The sequence below is a fragment of the Photinus pyralis genome, unplaced genomic scaffold (genome assembly GCF_008802855.1).
Source record: "Photinus pyralis isolate 1611_PpyrPB1 unplaced genomic scaffold, Ppyr1.3 Ppyr1.4_LG8, whole genome shotgun sequence".
Classification (NCBI taxonomy): domain Eukaryota; kingdom Metazoa; phylum Arthropoda; class Insecta; order Coleoptera; family Lampyridae; genus Photinus; species Photinus pyralis.
In genome coordinates, this window is record NW_022170819.1 from 34,380,910 (window position 1) to 34,406,128 (window position 25,219).

The following is a 25,219-nucleotide window of genomic DNA, read 5'->3' on the forward strand; positions in this document are numbered from 1 at the left end:
TATATAAGACGCGGGACTTTTTCCAAGAATTTTGTCAGACTTTGCACAATCAGTAGCAACAACATTCACTTTTAAGAAGTCCATATCCGTGATCGGTTTCAATAACAAAGACTAATAGTATTGCTGTTGGTGACATCAACTGAAGTAAATATTGTTCCGAATTTTGGATTTGCGAGTATATACAGGGTGTTTTGTAGGCAGCCGATAATGTTTAAATAATTGAGATCAGAGAAAAATGTATGAAACTGTCCACAAATTGTCACCGTTCTACAAATATTTTGCAAACCAATTCATATACGGCTATGCGTTTTTCTAAAAATTGTTCTTTAAATTTATTTAAAGATAAGTTGACGAATTTGATTTATTCCTTTTTTATGGCTAGACTATCGACAGAAAATGTAGGTGTAAAATCGCAATCCAGTAAAGCCTATTAATTATCAAGCATATGAAAAGTTGTTTCCATGGATGAATAGGAAGTTACTTACGAATAAAGTCTTAAATGCATCGATAATGCTGGCATATCTGAAGGAAATGTCAATGGTATTTAAATCTTCTATCTTCAAACAATGCTGCGATTATAAAGTGGAACAGATTTGGCAGCACACCCTAAATTACGCGCGTTTGTGAAAGCTTCAACCAAAGGATAGGTACAAGCCAATGAAATATTCTGCATTTACAGAAAGCGACCTAAGAGGATTTTTTATTTCACCCAGATGACAGTTTCAAAAGTCATACTTGAAGTATCATTACTTAGCAACTTTAAAGCTCGTGTGCTTTAAAGACCTTTTTTTTCGCACGCATTTGAGTGTTTAAAACGGAGATTGTGATTCAGGTATAATAAAAAATCAATTTTTCATGTACTATAATTTTACACCTTTGCCGTTTATTACCGATCTTCGCGATAGTTTACAATATGTCTGTTGTCTGTCTGTCCATCCGCGTGCACGATAACTTGTTTAAAAACGTCGGATCGCTCTGAAAATTGGTACGCATGTTTTTAAGGATATAAGTAAGGTTGCTATTGTTTTTTAGCTACTTAGACTAACGGCCTAAAAAGGTCCAGCCCAAAAACTGACCTCCAAAAAATAGGGCTCTTTTATTATTCTAGTTACAAAGAACATACGAATGTCCGGAGTCCGGTGTTCTGTGATATTAAATATTCTTTAAACCCCAAGTAACTACGCATACGAATTAAAAAAATTTGCGCATGCCCAGCGTTGCTAATTATTGCAAAATCCAATTTTGTTGTTGTTGACATATTTAAATGAACCTTTGTATATAAGCACCTCGAATAAAAGGAAAACTAATACCAAATTAAAAAATTTGTTTTACAAGCTATGCTGATCTGGTGGGACAGAATCAATCCCTTAAGATGTGTGATGGATGCGTGAAGATCTCGAAGATCGTTCGGTACGCAGGTGTATCATTTTTTTGCTTATAAAATTCTATACGCTAAGAATAGGTTGTGCATGCGCAGTGCTAACGTTCTTATTTGTGGACGGATTTTTTTGGTTAAATTGCTGAAAACGAATTTGGCTGGAGTAACTAATTTTTTCGAACAAAGACTGTTAATGTAATTTTTGTAAATCGTTTACGAGTACTTTTTGAACTTGTTAAATTTATCCGTTATTAAATCACAACCTTTTATAAAGGGCTTTCATTTCAAAACAAACCACCGATTGCAATAACTTGGATGTTTTGATAAAAGAATTAAGGATAGAAAAAACACGAACATTTAGAGAGCTAGTTTAATGGACCTTGGTTTTAGCATTCATCCCCGCACTCAACCCCCATATATCCCACTTTAAAGTTATATTATGCAGCACCCCCTACCGAGAGAGTAACACATAATTTTTAAGGTCATAAAACCTTTTACAATGTATCCACAAAATCAGATTTGGATGACCTGGTCAAGAATTAATGAGCCCAGAGCATCCATGGGACACAACTCATTAAAGGCGACTAGGGGTAATCTAGCTTTATTTGTCTTAACGAGTCCAGCAATCAAACTTTTATTCGGGAGTTTTAAATAAAAAATAATTCAGCCACCATAGACCTTTTTCAATCATATAGGAATATATTATTATTTACACGTAATTACAAAGCTCTTTATTAAGCGTTAGAGCTTATAGGGGAAGTCGATGGTGTCCGTCTGTCTGTCCGTGAACACGATAACTACTGAACGCTTGGTCCAATTCGGTTCAAACTGTGCACAGTTGACTTATATACCATATGTGACGCGCCTATTGAAAATTGGTCAAATCCAATGACACCGAATTCCTCTTTAGATCCTTTTTTAGATCCGCTTTAGGGGTTTATTGGAAACGAGGAGAATGTAAAGAAAGTAATGCATTTCCTGAAAGCTGTTAATTTGTTCTTGTTTTTATTCTTACCAATATAGGTTTCCAAGTACCTACCCCTTACATAAGTGTAGTAATATTTTAGTTAATACAATTTCTTTGTACAAGTAGGTATTTGCTTTTGAGGGTATAAGGGAGATTGCACCTTTTTAATTTTTATACCTCGACGAGGGCACAAATTGTCTGTCAAACCGATGAGTCATGGTGATTGATGCAGCATGAGGGTTTCTTCTAACGAAGACCGAGCGAAAGTACCTAAGGCGCATCTTGGAAACAAAGCGTTTCTGAAAGAATGTTTATCAGAGCGCCTTTTTAATGTTTATTCGTGAAATCCATAAATAAAAAATGTAGGTGGGTACTTATATAGTGTGGTATAATTACAAAAGGGCGATTAACAAAAGGCGATTACACTATAATGCCACTGAATTTATTACATTAAAACGATTCAACGTACAAAAATCATTTAGTAGGTAGTAATAAATATATAAATAAGTAGGTTTTAATATTGTAGGAATATTAGAACAGTAATCGAAATTTATCGCTAGGCTTATAATTCGAATACGTTTTAGTCTTTCGTTCGTATATTAGATACGTAAAAAACAGCAAGTAGCGTCCCTAAACGAACCTTCTCCGTTATTAAATTAAGCTTTAGGGTACTTTAAAGAGCAATTTTCATTATTTACGTGTCAGTTAAAACACGTAAAATGCTCAAGTACAAATTTTTCACTATGGCGAGTTTGAAATTTGCTAAATATCGACCTTACGCCCTGACTAATTTATGTGACATCAATTGGCGTTTCTCTCTCTTGGGCATAGAAAAACGAGTGAGGAGTTTCTCCTCTGGCTTGTATAGCTTTAGTTTCCAGCTAGCTTAGGGATTTTAATTTTTAACAGGATAAAAGTTTAGTATTACTTACGGAATACTACAGTTAACAAAGTGCTCTAAACCGCGAAACCTAATACCTAGCTTTTAGTAATTTCATATTAGTGCAAATACCACTTCTATTACACCAAATCTTTGGAAATTGTAATTTGATGTCTCAGTCGCCAGGATTTACTGAACACTACATATGTGCATTTTATCGTTAATCACATTCATTGAAAGGGAAGATATTGAAAATATAATGTAATGTTCGTACTTATGGTAGTTATTATTATTATTATTATTATCGGTGTTTCTTGTGAGAACTCAGGTCTAGCCTGGTTAACTAATCGCACGGATTAAAATCAAGTAACGATTAGTGTCTGTGTCTGGTGAAGTTATGTAGGGTCACACACGTACATTGGACATCTAGGGATAATGTAATTCGTACTTACCAACATACCTATTGATGGGCACAATAGCCAACGCTATCAGGAAAGAGGAAAACAAAACAAAAAAATCATTATAATAATTCCTGTAATTTTATTAAATGGAGTTTATTGTGTAAGTGTTTCTTTGGCTTTGCGTTTGGGTTGAATACGAGTGGGTTGTGATAACGTGGTGTGCTTCTGTGAAGAAGGAGTTTTGTGTTTTTTAATTGTATTTATGGTGTTTCTTTGTTCCTGAGGTCGTATTTGTGAGGTTGCTTGGGTTTTTGGTGGAGATATTGCAGTATTTTGTGAGCCTGTGTTAAGGTTTTTGCGTTTCGGTTGTATACGAGTGGGTTGTTTCTGAGAAGAAGGAGTATTGTGTTTTTTAACTGTGCTAGGGCGTGTAACTTTATTGGATGGACCTGTCTTTGTAGTACATGTTGCGTTACTTGTGTTTATGGTGTTTCTTTGTTCTTGAGGTTGTATTTGTGAGGTTGCTTGGGTTATTGATGGAGATATTACAGTATTTTGTGAGCTAGTAGTGCTGTATAGGTTTCTGCGTTTGGGTTGAATACGAGTGGGTTGTGATAACGTGGTGTGCTTAATGATAACTCTACGTTGGTCTGCAATGCGTTGTTCTGTCAAGTGTGCTAAATGTGGGTATTGTGTAATGAACGCGTGATATAGTTTACCTCTGTATGCTGTCCTGTCCGTTTCCATCTTCGTGATCTCCAGATACGTACCGAAAATGAAGCGATTCATCCCTTCGTCCCATTTCATACGTCTTTTGGAGGTATCCTTTGCGCTGGTCCCATCCACAAGCGGTTGAGAAGCAGGCACAAAGGTCTCTTCATGGCGGTCCTCTTCAGGTATTATTATTATTATTATTATTATGGTCGGTGTTTCTTGTGAGAACTCAGGTCTAGCCTGGTTAACTAATCGCACGGATTAAATCAAGTAACGATTAGTGTCTGTGTCTGTGTCTGGTGAAGTTATGTAGGGTCCTTAAAAAAAAATAAAAAATAAAATAAATATTCACACACTCACATTGGAAATCTAGAGATAGTATGTAATTCATACTTACCAACATAGCTATTAATGGCCCCAATAGTCAACGCTATCAGGAAAGAAGAAAACAAAACAAAAATATCATTATAATAATTCCTGTAATTTTATTAAATAGAGTTTATTGTGTAAGTGTTCCTTTGGCTTTGCGTTTGGGTTGAATACGAGTGGGTTGTGATAACGTGGTGTGTTTATGTGAAGAAGGAGTTTTGTGTTTTTTAATTGTATTTATGGTGTTTCTTTGTTCTTGAGGTTGTATTTGTGTGGTTGCTTGGGTTTTTGGTGGAGATATTGCAGTATTTTGTGAGCCTGTGGTGCTGTTAAGGTTTTTGCGCTTCGGTTGTATACGAGTGGGTTGTTTCTGAGAAGAAGGAGTATTGTGTTTTTTAACTGTGCTAGGGCGTGTAACTTTATTGGATGGACCTGTCTTTGTAGTACATGTTGCGTTACTTGTGTTTATGTTGTTTCTTTGTTCTTGAGGTTGTATTTGTGAGGTTGCTTGGGTTATTGATGGAGATATTACAGTATTTTGTGAGCTAGTAGTGCTGTATAGGTTTTTGCGTTTGGGTTGAATACGAGTGGGTTGTGATAACGTGGTGTGCTTCGGTGAAGAAGGAGTTAGGTGTTTTTTAATTGTGCTAGGGCGTGTAACTTTATTGGGTGGACCTGTCTTTGTAGTGCATGTTGCGTTACTTGTATTTATGATGTTTCTTTGTTCTTGAGGTTGTATTTGTGAAGTTGCTTGGGTTTTTGGTGGAGATATTTTAGTATGTTGTGAGCATGTAGTTCTGTTAAGGTTTTTGCGTTGCGGTTGAATACGAGTGGGTTGTGAAAATGTGGTGTGTTTCTGTGAAGAAGGAGTTATGTGTTTTTTAATTGTGCTAGGGCGTGTAATTTTATTGGGTGGACCTGTCTTTGTAGTGCATGTTGCGTTAGTTGTATTTATGGTGTTTCTTTGTTCTTGAGGTAGTATTTGAGAGGTTGCTTGGGTTTTTGCTGGAGATATTTTAGTATGTTGTGAGCCTGTAGTTCTGTTAAGGTTTTTGCGTTTCGGTTGAATACGAGTGGGTTGTGAAAATGTGGTGTGTTTCTGTGAAGAAGGAGTTTTGTGTTTTTTAAATGTGCTAGGGCGTGTAACTTTATTGGATGAACCTGTCTTTGTAGTGCATGTTGCGTTACTTGTATTTATGGTGTTTCTTTGTTCTTGAAGTTGTATTTCTGTTGTTGCATGGGTTATTGGTGGAGACATTACAGTATTTTGTGAGCCTGTAGTGCTGTTAAGGTTGTTGCGTTTGGGTTGAGTACGAGTGGGTTTTGTTTGTGATAACGTGGTGTGTTTCTGAGAAGCAAGAGTATTGTGTTTTTTAGCTGTGCTAGGCCGTGTGGGTGAGGGCGTCTTTGTAGTGCGTGTTGCGTTACTTGTATTTATTGCGTTTGTTTGTTCAGGAAGTTGTGTTTGTGTGATTGGTTGAGTTAAGTTTGGAAATATTACAGTATGTTGTGTGTCATGTTGTGAGTCTAAAGTGCTGTTTAGGCTTTTGCGTTTGGGTTGAATACTAATGGGTGGTGATAATGTGGTTTGCTTCAGAGGTGAATCTCTGATTGTAGTATATGTTGTATCATTTGTTGTACTTGTTTGTTCGGTAAGTTGTATTTGTGTGTTTGTTTGGGTTAGAGGTTGAGATATTACAGTATGTTGTGTACCGTGTTGTGAGCGAGTACTGTTGTTTACATGTATACGTTGTGGATCATTTCTGTATGTAGTATCTTGTGTTATGTTTAGAAATTTACGAACAATATGGCATGTGTTGATAATGACTGCTTTTTGTAAATGTTTGTATGTGTTTTTGTCTAAACCTAATAGTTGTAAATTGTGGTGTATTGTCTTTGGTATAATTCCAGTAGCACTAAGAATAATGGGAACTATAACAGTAGATTTCATTCTCCATTGCGTCTTAAGCTCGATAGCTATATCGGTGTATTTGCGGTGTTTTTCTGCATGTGTTTTAGTTAAGTTGTTAGTGTTGGGGATGGCAATGTCTATAATACAAATGGATTTTTGTGTTTTATCTATAAGTGTAATGTCTGGTCTATTATTGTGGATAGTTTTGTCTGTGAGTAGTGTCCTGTCCCAATATAATTTGTGTGTGTTGTTTTCGAGTATGATCTGTGGCGTGTATTTGTAGTATGGTGTCTATCTGTTATGAGATTGTGTTTAAGTGCTAATTTTTGATGTATGATTTTAGCTACCTGATCGTGTCGATGTTTGTATTCAGTTTGTGCAAGTCGTGTGCATGCCGATATTATATGTTGGATTGTTTCTGATGTTTGTGAACAAAGTCGACAAGAATCATTTGTCACTGTTTTATCTTTATGTATGTGTTTTTTTATAGTTGCGTGTGTTAATGACCTGGTCTTGTATTGCTAACATGAAACCCTCAGTCTCCGGGAAGACATCACATTCAGACAACCAACTGTGCGTTGCTATAGAGTCAACACAATTTAAAATTATTATTATTATTATTATTATTATTATTATTATTATTATTATTATTATTATTATTATTATTATTATTATTATGATGTAAAGAACAGAACATTGAATCGTTACCTCCCGCTTGTACAAACCTCCTCAAAACTTAAAGTGGACATACGACATAAACCATAATTTTTGGAAAAGTAACGCCAATAGCTCGTGGACTATTAAAAACTAGCCACGAAGGCAAGATTCTAGTTGTTCGTGAAGAATACTACAGTAGTCTTTATAGAATGATTTTGAGGGAAAAGGTATTATCGCGGGACTGGGGGGTGCGGAACATCCCCCAGTATATATTTAAAGTTGATGTAGGGAAAAGAACATTGAATTGATATTTCTGCCTGGGAGGTGTTCCATACGCGAGTACTTTTCGGAGCGGCCGCTTGGTGCTCGATACTCGAGGGTTTACTTAAAGTGCTCGGCACTCGAGCGCTTTTTTTGTCCACGAGCGGTTTATCCACTCATGAGCGTTTTTTCCGCTCACAATCACCTTTTCCGAGCGCTCGAGCACTTTTAGGAGTACTCGGAACTCGCAAGCAATCTCGGTTTGCAAAACAACTCAAAAAACGACGTTGGGAAGAGAATATTGAATCGTTATTTTTGGGAGGTATTCCATACCCCCCAGGTCTCCGGGTTCCACAACCCTGCTCAACACATAAAGTGAACTTACTATTTAACCATAATTTTCGGAAAAGTAACCCTAAAAACTCGTAGAGTTTTCAAAACTTGGCAAGATTATGTGGTTCTCTGTGAAAAAATACCACAGCAGTGCTTAGGACTGCATGTTTTGAGGGAGAAGGTAGCACCAGGGGGCTGGGCGATATAGAATAACCCCCCCCCCCCCGTATATATTCAAAGGGGGTTATTATGACGTAGGAAAGAGTACATTGTATCGTTATTTTTGCCTGGGAGGTTTTCCATACCCCCAGACCCCCCCCCGGTTTCCCAATCCTCCTTAAATCATAAAGTGAACATACCACAAAAACTATCACTTTTGGAAAAGTAGCGCCAAGAGCTCGTGGACTATTAAAAACTAGCCATGAAGGCAAGATTCTGTAGTTATTCGGGAAGAATTACTGTAGTATGTACTGTAGTACTGTAGTAACAGTAGTCTTTAGGACTGAATGTTTTTGAGGTAGAAGGTATCGCAGCGGGTCTGGGGGTTGCGGACCCCCCCCCCCCCGTATATATTTAAAGTTATTATGATGTAGAGAACAATGAATCGTTATTTCTGCCTGGGAGGTGTTCCATACCCCCCAAACCACCCGGTCTCGGGAGGTATTGAAAACTTGCTACTCTTTTATGAAAAAATACCACAGCAGTCATTAGGAATGAATGATTTGAGGGAGACGGTAGTACCAGAGGGTCTGGAGGGTATGGAATACTCCCCAGTATAATATTCAAATGTATTATGATGTAGATAACAGAACATTGAATTGTTGTTTTTACCTGGGGGGTATTACATACCCCCACACCCCCCGGTTCCGCCGTCTTCTCTAAAACATAAAGAGCTCATACCACATAAACCATAATTTTTGGAAAAGCAACCCTAAAAACCCGTGGAGTTTTGAAAACTTGGCAAGATTCTGTGGTTCTCTGAAAAAATTCCACAGCAGTGCTTAGGACTGAATGATTTGAAGGAGTAGGTAGGGGTCTGGGCGGTATAGAATACCCCCCAGTATACAGGGTGTTACATGACCGCATGTAAAAAAAATTGGGTGATAGAGGGATCAAGACAAGCACTTTTTCCAAATAAACCGAGGGTCCAACGTGTTTCGTTTGGGAGGCACCCCCAAAGAAGTTCATTTTTTTCTCAGCAATCAGAAGATGGGTGACACCTCTTTGAATAGGTTTTCGGATATGCCCTATCTGATTTTGAAAAAAATTTTCCACAATTCCTACAACAAAGGGGCGAACCCCTACTTGGGGTTGCGAAAAAATTCTGATTTCGACAAAATTTGGTATCTGGGGGTTTTTGAACATGAAAATGATGAATCTGGAATTAGTTTTTGAAAATTCACACGTTGGACCCTCGGTTTATCTGTAAAAAGTGCGCCTTGATCCCTTCTATCACCCGATTTTTAGCGTATTTTTTAAAAATTAAGAAAAATGTGCTATTGTTTGCGCTTTGTCCGTCCGTCCGTCCGGACCCACTTCTACCGTTTTGAACTACTTCTAGGGGAATGGTCCTAGAGTCCTGGAATTTGCAGTAGGTAGCCTATACCGTGAAGGTGTGCCAGACGGCCATCAAATTCCGCTGCCTAAAAGGAGGGCCTCCCAGGAATTATTTCCTGAGATGCTGTTTTTGAAAGTAAAACGTGCATAACTTTTACATATGACAACCAATATTGGTCTCAGATTTTGCACACGCATGCCTTTAATGGTTGCAAGTTAAACTTTAGAAAATGGGTGGGGGTGGGGGGAACAATGTTCTACCCTTCATGGTATTCTAATGAAAGGTTGCATCGAAATAAATTGGTTTGCACAAACTATAACTTTCCCGTGCGACTCTTTTTCGAGATCAGTGAGCGACGGGGCCGGGGGGGGGGGGGGGGTGTTAAAAATTAATTTTATCTCTCATTGTATTCTAATTAAAGGTCTCAACGAAAGGAACAGTTTTCTACAAACTACTGCCCTTCTTTTTGTCGTCTTATCAAAGTACGGGGTGGAGGGGGAAGGGGGGAGGGAGTGGAACTAGTTTATCCTTCATGGTACTCTAATGAAAGGTCTCAACGAAAGAAATTAATTTATACTAACCATAATCTTCCTCCTCGACCCCTTGTCGTGATCGGTTATAATTCCTTATATCTTAAGAGTGAATTGTCAAAGGAAAGTACCTACACAGGGCGATTGGGACGTTTGGAAGAAATATAACCATTGGGCATTTAAATAAAATGTGATACATAGCCACTTGGAAGAAATTTCGTAGGGGTGTTTAAAAAAAATGCGCTTTACCTGAACAAGGTGCACAATTTGTACTTGTTTTTTACATGCGGTCATGTAACATCATGTATATTCAAAGGTATTATGACGTAGGAAAGAGAACATTGTATCGATATTTTTGCCTGGGGAGGTTTTCCATCCCCCCCCCCCCGGTTTCACAATCCTCCTTGAATCATAAAGTGAACATACCACATAAACTATAACTTTTGGAAAAGTAGCGCCAAGAACACGTGAAGTATTTGCCAGTCATTTATCAAAAAATACCATAGCAGTCCTTAGGGCTAAATGATTTGAGGGAGAAGGTAGCACCGAGATGTGTGGGGGTTATGGAATGCGCCCTAGTATTGTCATGTGATGATGAACCATAAAGGCAAGATTCTGTAGCCCTTTGTGAAAAATACCACTGCAGTGTTTAAGATTGAATAATTAGTGGAAGGAGGTAGCACCGGGGGGTCTGGGGGGTATGGAATACCCACCAGTTCATATTCAAAGGTATTATGATGTGGGAAATGGAACATTGAATTGTTATTTTTACCTGGATCCCCAGACTCCCCCAGTTCCGCAATTCCCCCCACAGTATGAACTGCACACAAACCTATAAACCATAATTTTTGGAAAAGTAACGACAAGAACTCGGGGAGCATTGAAAATTTGCTACTCCTGTATGAAAAAATAGCACATCAGTCATTAGGGCTGAGTGATTTGAGGGAGAAGGTAGTACTGGAGGGTCTGGGGGGGGGGGTATATGGAATACCCTCCAGTATGTTTTCAAAGGTATTATGATGTAGAGAACAGAACATTGAATATAGTTCGTTTCACCAATAATTTAACATTTCTCATTAGGTCGTTAAGTAGCGGGAATTCCCACTGCGACATTTAAAACAATAGGACAATAGCCCCCATTTAACTAAAATCAGCGGTTCTCAATAAAATTTTAATGTTTCAAACGCCAAATTGTAATTGGGGAAACTACTTGGAATGTGTCTACCTATTTAATGAATACAGTAATATGGTATCAACACGATTATTGTCGTTAATGTCCTATCGACGCATTCCTTAAGGAACTACATTTCAAATATATCGATTATTAAGGAAATGGGCCGATTTATACGAGCACTACGATTTGGCGTTTGAAACATTAAAATTTTATTGAGAACCGCTGACTTTTAGTTAAATGGGGGCTATTGTCCTATTGTTTTAAATGCCGCAGTGGGAATTTCCGCTACGACCAAATGAGAACTGTTAAATTATTGGTGAAACGAACTATAGTTGTTTTTGCCTGGGGGGTATTCCATAACCCCCCTTCCCCCGGTTCCGCAATCTTCTCTAAAACATAAAGAGCACATACCACATCAATAGTTATTTACATAAAAGCCAGGAAAATGATACATTACTAGCGTGGAAATATTGAAGTGCGAGGCCCCTTGGGGACCGAGTACTTTAATTTCCGAGTTAAGTAATGCCATTTTACTGGCGAGTTTTGTATTAAATTTTACCCGAAATCGTCTTTTAATACAAAATTTCAATTTTTTATATAACTTTTGATTAGTGTCAATCTGTCAGTGATGACAGGAGTCATTATAAACATTAGGAAATGTCAAAAATACGGTCGGTAAAGTGACGGTTCGGCCGGTAAAGTAACTGATATGGCACAGTATTATAATAATTAGATTTGAAATATGAACTATTCGCCCACGATTTTATTTATTTTGGCACTTTACAAAGATTATTAAATTCATAGAGTGCATAAAATCTTCTATTCACTGATTTTTCTTTGAACTACTCGCATTAAAAGGGTTCCTGCTCGGTGGCTAAACGAAGGATCATAAATCAAAAATTTAGGACGAAGGATCTCCTACTTTTTCTCGTAATGACGCAACTCTACTTACACCCCCAAAATGGCGCTTTATTAATAAAACCGGCAATTTTTATCCATTAACATCCGCTAGCGCTAGAGCCGTAACTAAAAAATCCCACGCAAGTTTAAATGTGCAATTTTGCTTTTTTTAAATTGATCATCCGCCTTGTAGTCCAGATCTAGCACCCAGTGGCTATTTTTTGTTCCCGAACTTGCCAACACCTGCAGGGGAAGCTCCTCTTATCTTGGCTATGTTCGATCAGAGTTTCCCCAACCGAATATGGGCTCTTGTAGAATTTCCGTAATCAGATTAATTAAAATTACTGAATCTCTTAAAGAATCACTCGAGTTACTTGCAAAATAGAAATTGCTTAGAAGCACTCTCGACTTTCACCTTTGAATGCCACGACACAAGTAGCAAACGTTCTAAATTTGATCCTTGAAGCGTTTTTTTTTGTTTATAGCTTTTGCAACCCTCGTTGTATACAGACAATAAAAATTCGAAAGTCAAATGACACCTATTTTAGGTGTTGTTGGATGAGACCGTCTTTGAGTTGGATACCGAACACATTACATTAATTGCATACTTTTGGTAAATTAATGAGAAACGTTGAACAAAGTCATATTGAACAAAATTGTAACTTGTTGAATCAAGCTCGCGATTTTACCCTTATCATCATCCGCCCGTCAACAACCCTTGACGGTTAGAAAACGGCTTTCAATGGCGCTTCGATCGATCATAAAAGTAGATAACGAACCACTCCATGTATGTGTCTAAGAGGTGAAGTAAATTATATTAAAAATCTATCAAAGCTTTTTCTTTGCAGGTAATCTCCCAAGAGCTTTATAGGACGACAGGGAAAAAGTGGAGATGATGGAGGACGTCACGTAATCTACGGTTGGTGCCGGAATGACCTCTTTAGGACTGACGGTGCCTTTAAGCATTGCAACTCTAATTGGTCTCATTCTGAACGCGTACATATTAATCGTAGTCGTCCTTACAAGGCAGGTTAGTATAGAATAAGGTACGAGTATATCAGATTCTGCTGCGGATTAAGTAAAATGGGCTTTTGTTCGAAATTACTGACCATAAACTTCTCATCCCTATGCGTTGATTGAGGCCGTAATTAAAAGAAGAAGAGAAATTTTAGAAAGGGCTCCGGCAAATAAAGAACCAAATGTGGGTCAACTTGACGCGTTTTTAAAATTCTGAAAAGGTCAGCAACAGTTCCTGATAGATCATTAAAATATTCCCGCGAAAAATCACCTCCTCAAATGTTCTTAAAAAAACTCCCAATTTGACTATACTTTACTAAATGTACATTTTACAGTAAAATCTAAAAGTAGGATTTTCCTTACTGCACCCACGTCATCAATTTTGTTTTTGGGGAATACCAACGTACTAAGAAAAAGATCATTTTAAACTACAATAAACCTTGGAATTATGTCAGACTGATCAATGTATTTCACAAAATATAACGAATAATTATAACTTCTGTTATGTTTCACTGCGATATTCTGCGCCAAAAGTTGCCATCGGGTTTACCAAGAAAAAGTAAGCAACTTATTTCTAATCGTTATTTTGAACGAGGAAGAGATAATGGCGGTTCACTTTTACCACTCGCAGCAGTGGGAGAGGTGACTGGATACTTTAGTAATATAAGAATTCGTACCAAGATTCAATTCAAAGAGAGTTGCGGATACATTAAATATTAGCCTGCAAACAGTGCCCTATTTCACAAATTTGTAAATCGGGCAAACCTCTAGAATGTCCTAAAAAAAACAAATCAATGAAGGAAACCCGTTAGCGATGTTGATGGTTTCGCACAAGCAGCGATTCGGCACTCCATGGGCATCTCCGAAAAAACGCCAAAATATGAACAAAAGTGCCTTTTGTAGGTAATGGGGGAGGGGCGTTGTTAATACAATTAAAATGATTTTTTTCCTTTACATCCAAATAATGGTGTCGTTGGTCAATCGAAGTCGTTAATGTAATGGGTATCTTACCCGCAATGCCGCACTGTCTGTATAGCCGCTCATAAAAATATTCTCCTCCATCGATTGCATAATGCTATGTAAACATACTTAATGATGACGTCACAATACAGCGATGACGTGCGCGCAAACTAAGTAAAATCCTACTATGTAACTTTTTATTCCAATGACTTAAATTGACAACAAGCCAAGTCCGCACAAAACCGCAATAACTACAGTTATCTTTTCAGGCAGCAACGGCCAACAACATATTGCTGCTGCATCTCGGCGCGCTAAACACCGTCTTGGCCCTACTTTTTTTGGCTTTCTCCGCGCCTGGACTGACGAGAAGCAACTGGCTGTCCAGCGGCGCCCCGTGCGCCCTACACGGATTTCTGTTTACAATTCTGCACCCCATGGTTCTTTGGACGATTTGTGGACTTAATTGTGATCGTTACTATGCTATAGCTGCACCATTGCATTACGGTCATCTCGTTAATCCGAGAAAGGTTTGTATTTTAGTCGTTTTTTTTTGCATAAAAATATCACTCGATAAGGCTGACAGCGGAGGTTCTAGACAACAAGTAATCCTTAACGTTATATAATGGGTGGTCGCACTATTTAAATTGATTATTCCATCTCAATTAAAATGGTTAAATTAATAAAATAAAATCAAAATTGACAAACAATGGGACAATCAAGTTTTGTGCAATATCTCTAACTATTCCTCTCCTGAAGGTGTCGAGATTCCCACAGACATTGTCCTGATTCAGGATTCCCCCAGGTCGAAGTTTGTATTCGTGGTATATGAAGTAAACAGTCTTGTTGAAAAATGTAGAAGAATTTCCCTTACCGGCTGTATACCGCTTCAGATTTCTTGATGAGTTCGAATTTCCTCAACTTATGCACGGTTTTGAAACACGTAATGCACGCGTGGAATATTTTATTTCGTCCGAAATTGGATTTTCTATTTTTGATAGCACGACTGTAACACCAAAATTAATTTGCCGTCGCTCAAGTTTGCGAAAGAAAACCACTCGTATACCGCTCTGTAGAAAATGCAATGATCCGAGTCCTCGTGGATCCTTCGCAACATTGCCGTTTCCCTATGGTGCGTTCTACCTGGGACACACTGTATATATATTATAATGGCATCCCATTGGTCTTGCTAAATCTGCCATAATGACACCGTCATTTTTGCAAATTTCTTTTAAAAAGGTAACTTTTAGTCTCACTTTGGCCGGCTGGCGGGCTGGGAGCAAATACGGCCCAACAGAAGATCGCTTGTAGGGAGACGAGGAGTGCACGTGGGCCGTGTAATTAACAACTTTGGGGACGGTGACATCTGGGCGCCATCCCCGAGCGTGTTATACTAACGTGGTGATTTTTTAGTCTCTTCCGCTCTTCTAAAGTTTTGGTCCGGTTGTTTTCAAATTGGAAAGATCTTGTGAACGCGCACGACTTCTGAGTGACGGAATTTTTTTCTTAAAGCTTAAATCGTGGTCGCTCTTTCTCGTATCGAGCAATGAGAAGTACCTCAAATATTCAATACTATTTGTTTTTAGCGAAATACACTAGAATGCGAATTTCGGGTGAACGGGACGTCAGAAGCGGGTACCAACAAAGGGCATTTGGCTCACCATAGGATCTCCGTAACGGTGAGAGCTACAGTGTAGGTTAATTGGTTACAAAGTTGCTCCGTTTTTGAAATTTTTGAAAAATCTTTGAAAATACTTTAGATATATTTTGTTGATGGACATGAAGCCATCGAGTGAGCGAGCGTCCGGACGATTGAGAGAAAGCATAACCGCCTCGTTAAAAAGTCGACGCTAAAAAACGCTTATTCCCGAGTTCTCGAAAAATAAAAAAATTAGGCATTATTTTTATTCACTTGGTGAGGCTTGCAATATAAGCATTCTGTGTAGTAATGGAACCGAATTTGACCGCTAAAATTCGATTTAAATATTCCCGAAGCCGCCCCTGGCCGCCACTAAAGAATTCAAGAGCGCGCTTTGTTTCGTTTCCGTGGAACACGTTTTTTTTTCTCTCTGCCCTACATTCAAATGAGCCATAATTTACAATAAAAGTGCCAAGCATAATGCTATACGAGGGAAGTTAATGATCCATATCGACCCGACGACTTCGAGCGCGTCGATTTAAATGTCTCGACTTCGTTTTTACCAAAAAGGGAATTTTAGAGGAGATGTATTATGCTTTTGTAGAAGGCAGAGGTAATTTTTACGTTTCGAATAGTGAGTGCAGCTTCGACAATTACTAGGTGACGTATTCCTTTTATCTTTCATTTATAGCATCCATCTAGTAATTATATTATATGATCGTGTTAGATTATTTGCCAAATTAACGGCATTCCAGTACAGCATGGGTATTGTCATTTATAGCGCATTCTAAATACAAATTGCCCTTTTATAATTATGAGGATCATACTTTAAATTAAATACATAGAGATACTTACGGCAAGATTCTATTATGTTTTACGTAAAGTAAATATGTTGTTTTCCAATTTACAGTGTCCCTCTGTTCCTAGTGTTGGTTTTACCTGCCAACCCGCAATATGAATTCCTGACAGATTTACGTATTTTTATTGATATTTAGATACAGATGTTCTCTTAGGGATGATATTCAATAGGAGTTCGTGCTGTAGGTATTTGGAAACATCGACACTACATTGTCAATCTATAATTAAACTTCTTGCAGCATATTGCCTCTCTTTTGCATGAATATGTTACTGTTTATTTACAGGGTGCTTCATCTAGAGGCGAGTGAAGTACGTTAGATCGTTGATTGTTGCACTTGGCTTTGAGAATTAATTACTTTAAAGTAGAAAGGAGACGCTGGCTAAGCCCGGCCACACCTTCACAGGGATCTGCTAAAAGATTACGTTCTCGTTGTGCCCTTTTGTATCAATTGCGATATCCTTCCTGTGTGAAATGCTCTTCTGAGAAGCCAACTCCTAGCGTTTTCATACAATTCTGACATCAGAGCAACTAGACTACTAAGTGTGGAATTTGGACTGGCCACCCAATATCCAAACTTATTATGTGAATTTATTGTAATGTTTTAATAATTGTTTTTTTATGTTATGGGTATCAAATATTAATTCTTTAGGAATCCCAGTGGAGCCGGGGATTCGACATTATAGTGATTTACTTGACAACCATCATAATATGCATTCATGCTATAAAGTTTAGTATTAATTTGTTGGCTGGTTTTTTTCTTGGTCAGTTCTTTTTTTCCCAGCCTATTGTTATATGCAGGTCTGGGTGCGTCACAGTGTATTCAATGCAACAAAAATTATATTGGATATAACTAAACTATACATTCTACGAATTAATGATCTTAAAATGTTTGGAAATACCTAGGGAAATACACTTTAATTTAGTTATAAATTATTTGCCCAGTTATTATAGAAAAAGCCAATTAGGTACAATTAAGAAAAGCATTGACATCTCAGACGTGCACGTCCATTAAGCCTCCGTGGCGCAATTGGTTAGCGCGTTCGGCTGTTAACCGAAAGGTTGGTGGTTCGAGCCCACCCGGGGGCGTTCAATTTTTTTTCAAACGTTCATCTCCTGCATCGAACAAATTCACGAACTCCTGGCGTAAATCACCTGGAAACCTCGAAAATATCGACCTGGCCATAAATTGTGGAAAACGCCGCGTACAAACTTCCGAGTTATTTATTTAGAGAACCGACATGATAAGACCAACAAACTTATTGCGGGTACAACAAATGGATAATTTAATTTACGGCGGTTTTCCTGAGGTTCCTTATCGGCGATTACTACCGCGATTCGCGTGCTCGCAAAGGAGCGTAACGTTAATAATGCAAATAGTTATAAAATTTTAGATTAGGCCCGTCGGTGAAATTTCATCAAAAGCGGGAATAAATTTGATAAAAACAAAATTAAAGTTATAATTAGATCGTTCGACGCGAACTACCGCCGAAATGACTACGGTTCTAATTATCTTTTATTCGCGAAACAAATGAAACAATTTTCTGATGATGGAATTAGGTGCAATAAATTTACAATTGTGATCATTCCGGAGGGCTTACCAACAATGCGAGTCCTACGAGAGAAAAATGTTTCTATACCTATCATTGATACTGTAACAAAACGGAGCCATTATGGCGCAGTGGGTCCGAAACAATCTAGAATATTCAGTGTATGAGTCACTCTGATTTTGATTTATAACATTTCAATTTTTAGCACTTCCTTGCAGAGACATTTATAAGACTTACTTATAACACAAGCGCGCATATTTATCACTTCGATATCGATGTTGAAACTGAGATCTAAGCAATTCTTCCGGTTCTTCAAATACCTTACGTTTACTTCTGATTCTCTCAATCTTTATTTTCGAATAGATTCTTCACTTTCTCCCCAGTTTTCAGATCTTTTAAGATTCCCGCATGTTTTATAATTTTTCCTTTGTTAGTATGGTCAGTTTCTTAAAATTCTTCAAATTATCGCCATCCGTTCAGATTATTCAAATTTTTAGATACAGGAGACTGATTTTTTATAGTCTTCAAATTCTTCCTTTGCATTCTTCTAATTCCTCAGATTCGCCATATTGTGAATATTTTTTAGCCTTCTAATGCTTCGAGTGTTTTTATCTTTCTATAGTATTCGGATTTTCCTCATTCTCCAGTTTCTTTTCTTCTTTTTAATTCTTAATTCTTCAGATATTTTAGGTTCTATGCATTCTTTCATATCTTCAGTTTTAGGTTGTGTGTATGTTTTTCGTTTCATGGAATTCTGAGTTCAATTTGTTCAGGTAAGAAGATTCTTCCGATTCTTCAGTTTCATCAGACCTTATGTCTACTTTTCATTTTCTTATTTATTTATTTATTTATTTATTTATTTTCGAATAGTTTCTTCAATTTTTCTTAAAGTGTACAGATCTTTTAAGATTCCTCCATATCTTAGAATTTTTCCTATCTTCGTATGTTTAAGCTTCCTAAGATTCTTCATTCTGTATTTCTTCAGATTATGGGAGCCCTTCAAATACTCCCTAATGTTTTCTATTATTCGGATTTTTCTCATTCTTCATTGTGTTGTTATTTGTGTCATTCTTTTAATTCTCCCTCTCATTCTTTCATATCTACGATTTTAGGTTATGGGTAAAGTCTCATCGAAGCTTTCGGAAAAACCCTCAAAACAACTCTGTAGAAATTTTTAAAAGGCTCTAAAGAAAGTTCTTAAAAATCCTCGAAGACACTTGGAGACCCTTTAAGACTATTGGCTATTCATCAAATCACCTAAAAGTTCAGTTCTTAAACACGAAAGGTAAAAGCTCTAAAGCATGTAGAAACCGCTTTGAAACTACCTATGTCTTAAGAGCTCCTAAAGACTTCTTAAAAAGTCTCAGAGACCCCTCTAAGCTCCTAAAAACTCCTAAAGGATCTACAAGGTTGGTCGTTCAAAGACTATTAAAAGCAATTGAAAATTGAACATTACAGACACTCCTTATTCGTCCTTGGATCTCTGCATGATCATGGAAGGTTTGATCAATAGTAATAATACGCCAGTAGTGTAAGCCCAGCACCTCCCACACTCTTTTTTCTGACGTCACGTGATGTCATAGTACCTACTTCGTTTTATTACGTGGCAGTAATTGAATGTTTGATTTTTAGGGATGTCGGCCATTTTGTAGCGGTAAATTTGAATTTGTGCGAGAGACTTAGGTAAATTTTTGAATTTGCGCCGTCTGCCATTTTGTCGTGGTAAATTTGAATTTGTGCGGGAGATTTGCACTTTTTATTGTGATTGGCTGTGTCATCTTAAATATACATCAGGATGCTAGTTATATACAGGCTATTTGTAATGGGTGTTTTTGTACCGGTGCCAATAGGTCAAGAAGTGAAGAATTTGAATTTGTGCCGGGGAATTAGGCCAATCATTGGGAATCAAAAGTACGGCTTACCTGGAAATATGTCCGGAAGTTTTGAAACTTTGCAGGTTTGGATGTCCAGAACTAAAATTCACAAAATGTACAATCCGAGACATGCCGCCGGCGCCGCCATCTTGGCAAGATGGCGCCCAAAAACGGTTTTTTGCAAATATCTTCGAAACCATGCGATTTTCGAAAAAGTATGTTGGGAGCAAAATTGAAGAGGCAGAAATTTCCTACAAGAAATGTTCTTAGCATATTTTTGCTAGAGTGAGTCGTTTAGGCTCAAGAGCTGATTGAATGACAACATATTCTGTTAACTTCTATAAACTACCCCTATCTCCATATACCTATGCGTATAAATTGATCTTTTATAGTGAAATGGAATATTCAATTGGTTTCTCGTTATATTTATAATTTACTGACTAACCGGCACATTCCTAGCACAAGTGCAGATGCCGATGTGCACTACTGCAATAAAGCGCCACTAGAGGGCGGTGGATATTTACCCGTATCTCTCTACAAGGTGCCTCGAAGCAGATCGTTTGTCGTGTCGCTTAACAGTTGTACTGATTCGGTAATAAGCGTGTTTGGCAATAGATTCGAAAAAGTGTCTCGTTTCGCAACGTATGAAAGAACGGGGTTTGAATACTTTTAGATCCACGATGGATCACCACGAGTTACTTTGAAACATTTGGAGGGTAAAACTGTGAAGGTGAAAGAACGGGGTTTGAATACTTTTAGATCCACGATCTTTTCAACGGATCACCACGAGTTACTTCAAACGTAACTGAAACATTTGGCTGATGATTACCTTCCTTCGCCCCATACACCATAACCGGGTGGTTTCCTTCGTGTTTTCGGCGAAACCAACCAGGACGCATCTTTCTGCTTTTGATTCAAATTTCTTCGACGTGGCAGATTTCGTAAGGGATGATTACCTTTCTTCGCCCCAACACCATAACCGGGTGGTTTCCTTCGTGTTTTCGGCGAAACCAACCAGGACGCATTTTCTGCTTTTGATTCAAATTTCTTCGACGTGGCAGATTTCGTAAGGGATTCTGAGGGTCATCATAATGACTTGACTTCATCCCAAAAATTCATGGGTACACCGGGCTCTAACATACATCTTGCCATTTCTACTAGAAAGCGGTTTTGTCGTTCTGTCAGACCATTTAGCTGTTGATAACCTGGTGCACTTTTCCGGTCTTTTCTTCCGTTTTTATGCAAGTCTTCTGTCCAATGGTAAAATTTTCACTTCTTACATCCGTATATTCGATCATTCTTCTTTCTTGACTGTAAAGATCAGCCCATCATTAACTATCATCAGTGAGCATGACGTCCAAACCTTCATCCCTTAACTTTAAAACCGAAATCAAAGCAAGTTAAAGATCTGGAAGATACAACTTGCTGAATCCTGCGTCTTCTTCGGGTATACGAATCATTACGATGCCCTTGCCCTCTATCTGGACTTCGTCCCCGTTTCACATCTCGATGATACCGTAGTAATCTTCATTCAGTTCAATAAACTCTTCCTTCAATAGCATCATGTGATCTGACGAATAAGAGTCTTTGGGTTTGCGGACTGAATCGACAATTTTGCTTATTTATTTATTTATTTATTATCCCTCTCTTGTTCTGGGCCCTCAACATGCTTGCGCCCAATTACAGAGTGACCCGCATAATGCTTTTTAGAGATTCCTCTGCAGAAAAAGGTCTTAAGTTGTTCTATACTACCCCGGTATTTACCTTACGAATTAGGAAAACTACAGGAAAACCTAATTCGGACTAGCCGGCAGAATGCTCGAAACTGGTCTAAGGTAATTCCCATCTCTGCCACAGATGAAAAATTCACCTCAACCCAGGTTCGAACACCCGACCTCCGGATTTATACCCCAACGGTCTACCACTGAGCTATAAAGCCGGCTTATGGAACTAATTGCTGTACATTTCGTCGCTGTTGCTACAAGAAGTCCTTCACCTCTGGACAGTCACGAGATTTGTGTCCAAAATTTCCACACGTATAGCACTTGTAGACTGGATCTTCACTCCTACTTTCTCCTTTAGCTCCTTGAGTTTTCCATGGGTCTTGTGCTTCTTACCTTGATTCGCTTTCGACTTCAGCACTGCCGCCAAGGCTTTGACCTTGTCTACTTTTGTCGTCTAATCTGGTTTGACGTTTTTCTTCCACCAACAATCTACTTATCATGTCATCACAACTTAAACATTCTTGATGTTCCAATGTTCTGGTGAAGATTTCATATTTGTCCCTTGAGAGGCCTCTCAGGATGAACAGTGAGAGAGCACGTTCTTCAAAGGTTATACCACAATGTAGGATCGTATAGTTGAGGAGAAAACTTTTTCCAATACTCGTATACTCGGTCTTTATGGTAGTTAAATCTGCCAGATATTTAAGCTGATGAAGCTAGACAGGGTTATCCACGCCTTTTCTGCCGTTTTGTGACCTCCTATATAGTCAATATATTTGCACTTGCCGAAAGTGAAATAAGTGGGAAGACTCTGAAGTTCTCCCCTGCTCTGAAACCTTCTATCAAATCTTCACCGCCAAAACCAGGATCAACTGCTTCCCAGCTGCTCCATGATCGCCTTAGTAGTAACATGCCACGCAAAGTAATTGTCGCCTGTTGAGTTTGAGTCATTGGTCGAAACCATCATTGTAATTGTTCATCGACCATTATTACTCCTTCTAGATGTGATGAAGACAGCTACTCCTCCTTGATATCTAGACACGTTGAGACTTGGAACTCCGCAGTCCGCAAAGTCTCGACCGAAAAATTTTCCCATTAATCCAGAAGAAACTCCAACGCGTCTTCCTACCATGTGAGGGGTTTCAGTCGAGTGAGCATGAGTTCTGATCTTAAGTGATCAAAAACCAAAATACACATCCAGGTTGCAGGCTTTAAATTATGTCGGACCACCCTGTATTACTTTATTGAGAATCACAGCCTCCGTGGCGCAATTGGCTAGCGCGTTCGGCTGTTAACCGAAAGGTTGGTGGTTCGAGCCCACCCGGGGGCGAAATTTTTTTTTTGTTCGGCAGTTTCGTCCATAGAACTTATTGATTGGTGAAGGTTTTCGTATTGATCAGCTTGAAACATCGCGGAATTCTCTCTACTGGGTTGGATCGTCTCGATGAATTCAATCTAATATATAACGCTGATCCTGAACCCATTCTTATAAAGATGTCTTTGTTAACTGGAATACTCACGTTCGAAACAGAAAGGAAGGAGTTCAACGCTCAAACGTCAAATTGGCGTCGATGAACTCGAAAATTAAACGGCGAGCTTCTCCAAACACCTTGTATTGTATTAGACTGTGAAGCCTCCGTGGCGCAATTGGTTAGCGCGTTCGGCTGTTAACCGAAAGGTTGGTGGTTCAAGCCCACCCGGGGGCGATTCTGTTTTACTGCCGTTCACTTGTCCATTTTTCAGCACTTACACATGGGTATACAGGACGTGACACTGTGATTGGTAGATAGACTACCTAAGTTCGGGGGGTTGCATGTTCCTGATACAGTGCATTTTTTGGAAAATATCAGAAGAAGAAGTCGAAATATGGGGTTTTCAGCAAGTTTTTTTAAATACTCAATGGAAGACTTCTGACGAACTGAGGAGTTTCAGCGAATCTTGGTGGCCGAAAGTAGAAATATACCTTCGTGCTTTAAGTGGACTTCTGATGGCGAACCACCCTGTATTTCTTTATTGAGACGCACAGCCTCCGTGGCGCAATTGGCTAGCGCGTTCGGCTGTTAACCGAAAGGTTGGTGGTTCGAGCCCACCCGGGGGCGAACTTTTTTTTGCGCGGCAGTTTTGCCCATATATTGATTGGTGAGGGTTTTCGCTTTTTTATGGTCTGGTTCCACCTAACCTTCTGATCTTCAAGGGTAATTTTGTCTTGGGTGGTTTTTTCTCACACACTGCTTTGGTTAAGTATAATTTTTCCTATACACGCCTTTGCGACATTTTATGCGAAGCATGTTTTTATTTTCAAAATAAAACCATAGTCTATTCCTTAACCTAGGATTTGAAGAATGGATAGAATCTGAAGAACCCAAAGAGAATAGTTAAAGAACTGTAAGGGAAATCCCCAGCAAATGACAATTCCAAAGGTTTCGTAGAATCTGAAAAATCGGACAATTCGAAGAAACGGAACAATTCGAAGTGTGATGAATTCTGAAGATTTTTAATACTTAATATACCTAAAACATTGGAAGGAGTCGAAGAATCTTCAGAACCTCAAGAATGCTATTCGCCTCAAAAATTGTAATGAATTCTAGAATCCGAAGAACCTGAGGAATCAAAAAAAAAGTTGCCGAAACTGTCACGTATGAATCTGAAGAAATCATAAACTTAAAAAATTAAAAAAAGATTTCGAAGAATGGGAAGAACTGAAAGGATCAGAAATAAAAATCATAGATCAGAACCTTCCCAAGAGGGCTTGAGTCGGAAAAACCTGACAAATTTGAAAAATCGAAATTGGAAAATTTGCAAAAATCTGGAGGGCCTGAAAAATTGGGGAAAAACTTAAACATGCGAAGAAACCCTGAAGAATCTCAGAAATCAAAATAATTGAAAACATTCACGAATCTGTAACATAAGAAATAAATAGAAATAAAAACAATTGGATCTGAAGAAAGAAGAAAAATTCGGAAAAAATAGGAAAATTAATGTCAGAAAAGGCAAAAATGGAAGAGTTCAAAGAGCCTCAGAAGAAAAGAAACAATTTACGGATCTGAAACATAATCATGGGACGCATCCGATGAAATGAAAAATGTTCATTATTGAATTGGATCCAGAAAAGTTCAAATTATGCCTTCAATTCGAAGCTTCCCAAGAAATGACCGAATAATCCAGAGTTTCAGCGAATCTTGGTGCCCAAAAGTAGAAATATACCTTCGTGTTTTAAGTGGACTTTTGGTGACGAACCACCCTGTATTTCTTTATTGAGAAGCACAGCCTCCGTGGCGCAATTGGCTAGCGCGTTCGGCTGTTAACCGAAAGGTTGGTGGTTCGAGCCCACTCGGGGGCGCATTTTTATGCGGTCAGTGGAAAAAACAAAGATCTGAAATAGAATATTCACTCTCTGCTTGGACCTTTCGATAATCAAGCGAATTTTTTGCTCGAGTCGTTATTTCCCACATGCCTTGGTTAAGTATTTTCCTCTCTCGCCCTTACGATGTTTAAGGCGCAGCGAAACCTTATATTCAACACAGAACCTCCTCCTCAGCCTAGGATCTGAAAAATCCGAGGAACCTAA

General features: G+C 38.4%; 2 protein-coding genes and 5 non-coding genes across 8 annotated transcripts in view; 6 read left to right on the forward strand and 1 right to left on the reverse strand.

The window, feature by feature from the left end:
• The window catches only part of LOC116178913, a 194,765-nt gene that overhangs the window by 160,384 nt on the left and 9,162 nt on the right, over nucleotides 1-25,219 (forward strand). Inside the window, exons 3-4 of the mRNA XM_031498571.1 lie at nucleotides 12,883-13,064; nucleotides 14,281-14,538. Of these exons, the coding sequence (XP_031354431.1) occupies nucleotides 12,966-13,064; nucleotides 14,281-14,538 (357 nt within the window). The 5' untranslated portion in view covers nucleotides 12,883-12,965. The remainder of the gene's footprint in view (nucleotides 1-12,882; nucleotides 13,065-14,280; nucleotides 14,539-25,219) is intronic.
• The window catches only part of LOC116178914, a 195,833-nt gene that overhangs the window by 111,842 nt on the left and 58,772 nt on the right, over nucleotides 1-25,219 (reverse strand). The window lies entirely within an intron of this gene.
• Nucleotides 17,519-17,592, forward strand: Trnan-guu. The gene has a single exon. It is a non-coding gene; the product is annotated as a tRNA-Asn (tRNA).
• Nucleotides 22,908-22,981, forward strand: Trnan-guu. Its single transcript has one exon. It is a non-coding gene; the product is annotated as a tRNA-Asn (tRNA).
• Nucleotides 23,284-23,357, forward strand: Trnan-guu. Its single transcript has one exon. It is a non-coding gene; the product is annotated as a tRNA-Asn (tRNA).
• Trnan-guu lies at nucleotides 23,677-23,750 on the forward strand. The gene has a single exon. It is a non-coding gene; the product is annotated as a tRNA-Asn (tRNA).
• On the forward strand, nucleotides 24,918-24,991 carry Trnan-guu. The gene has a single exon. It is a non-coding gene; the product is annotated as a tRNA-Asn (tRNA).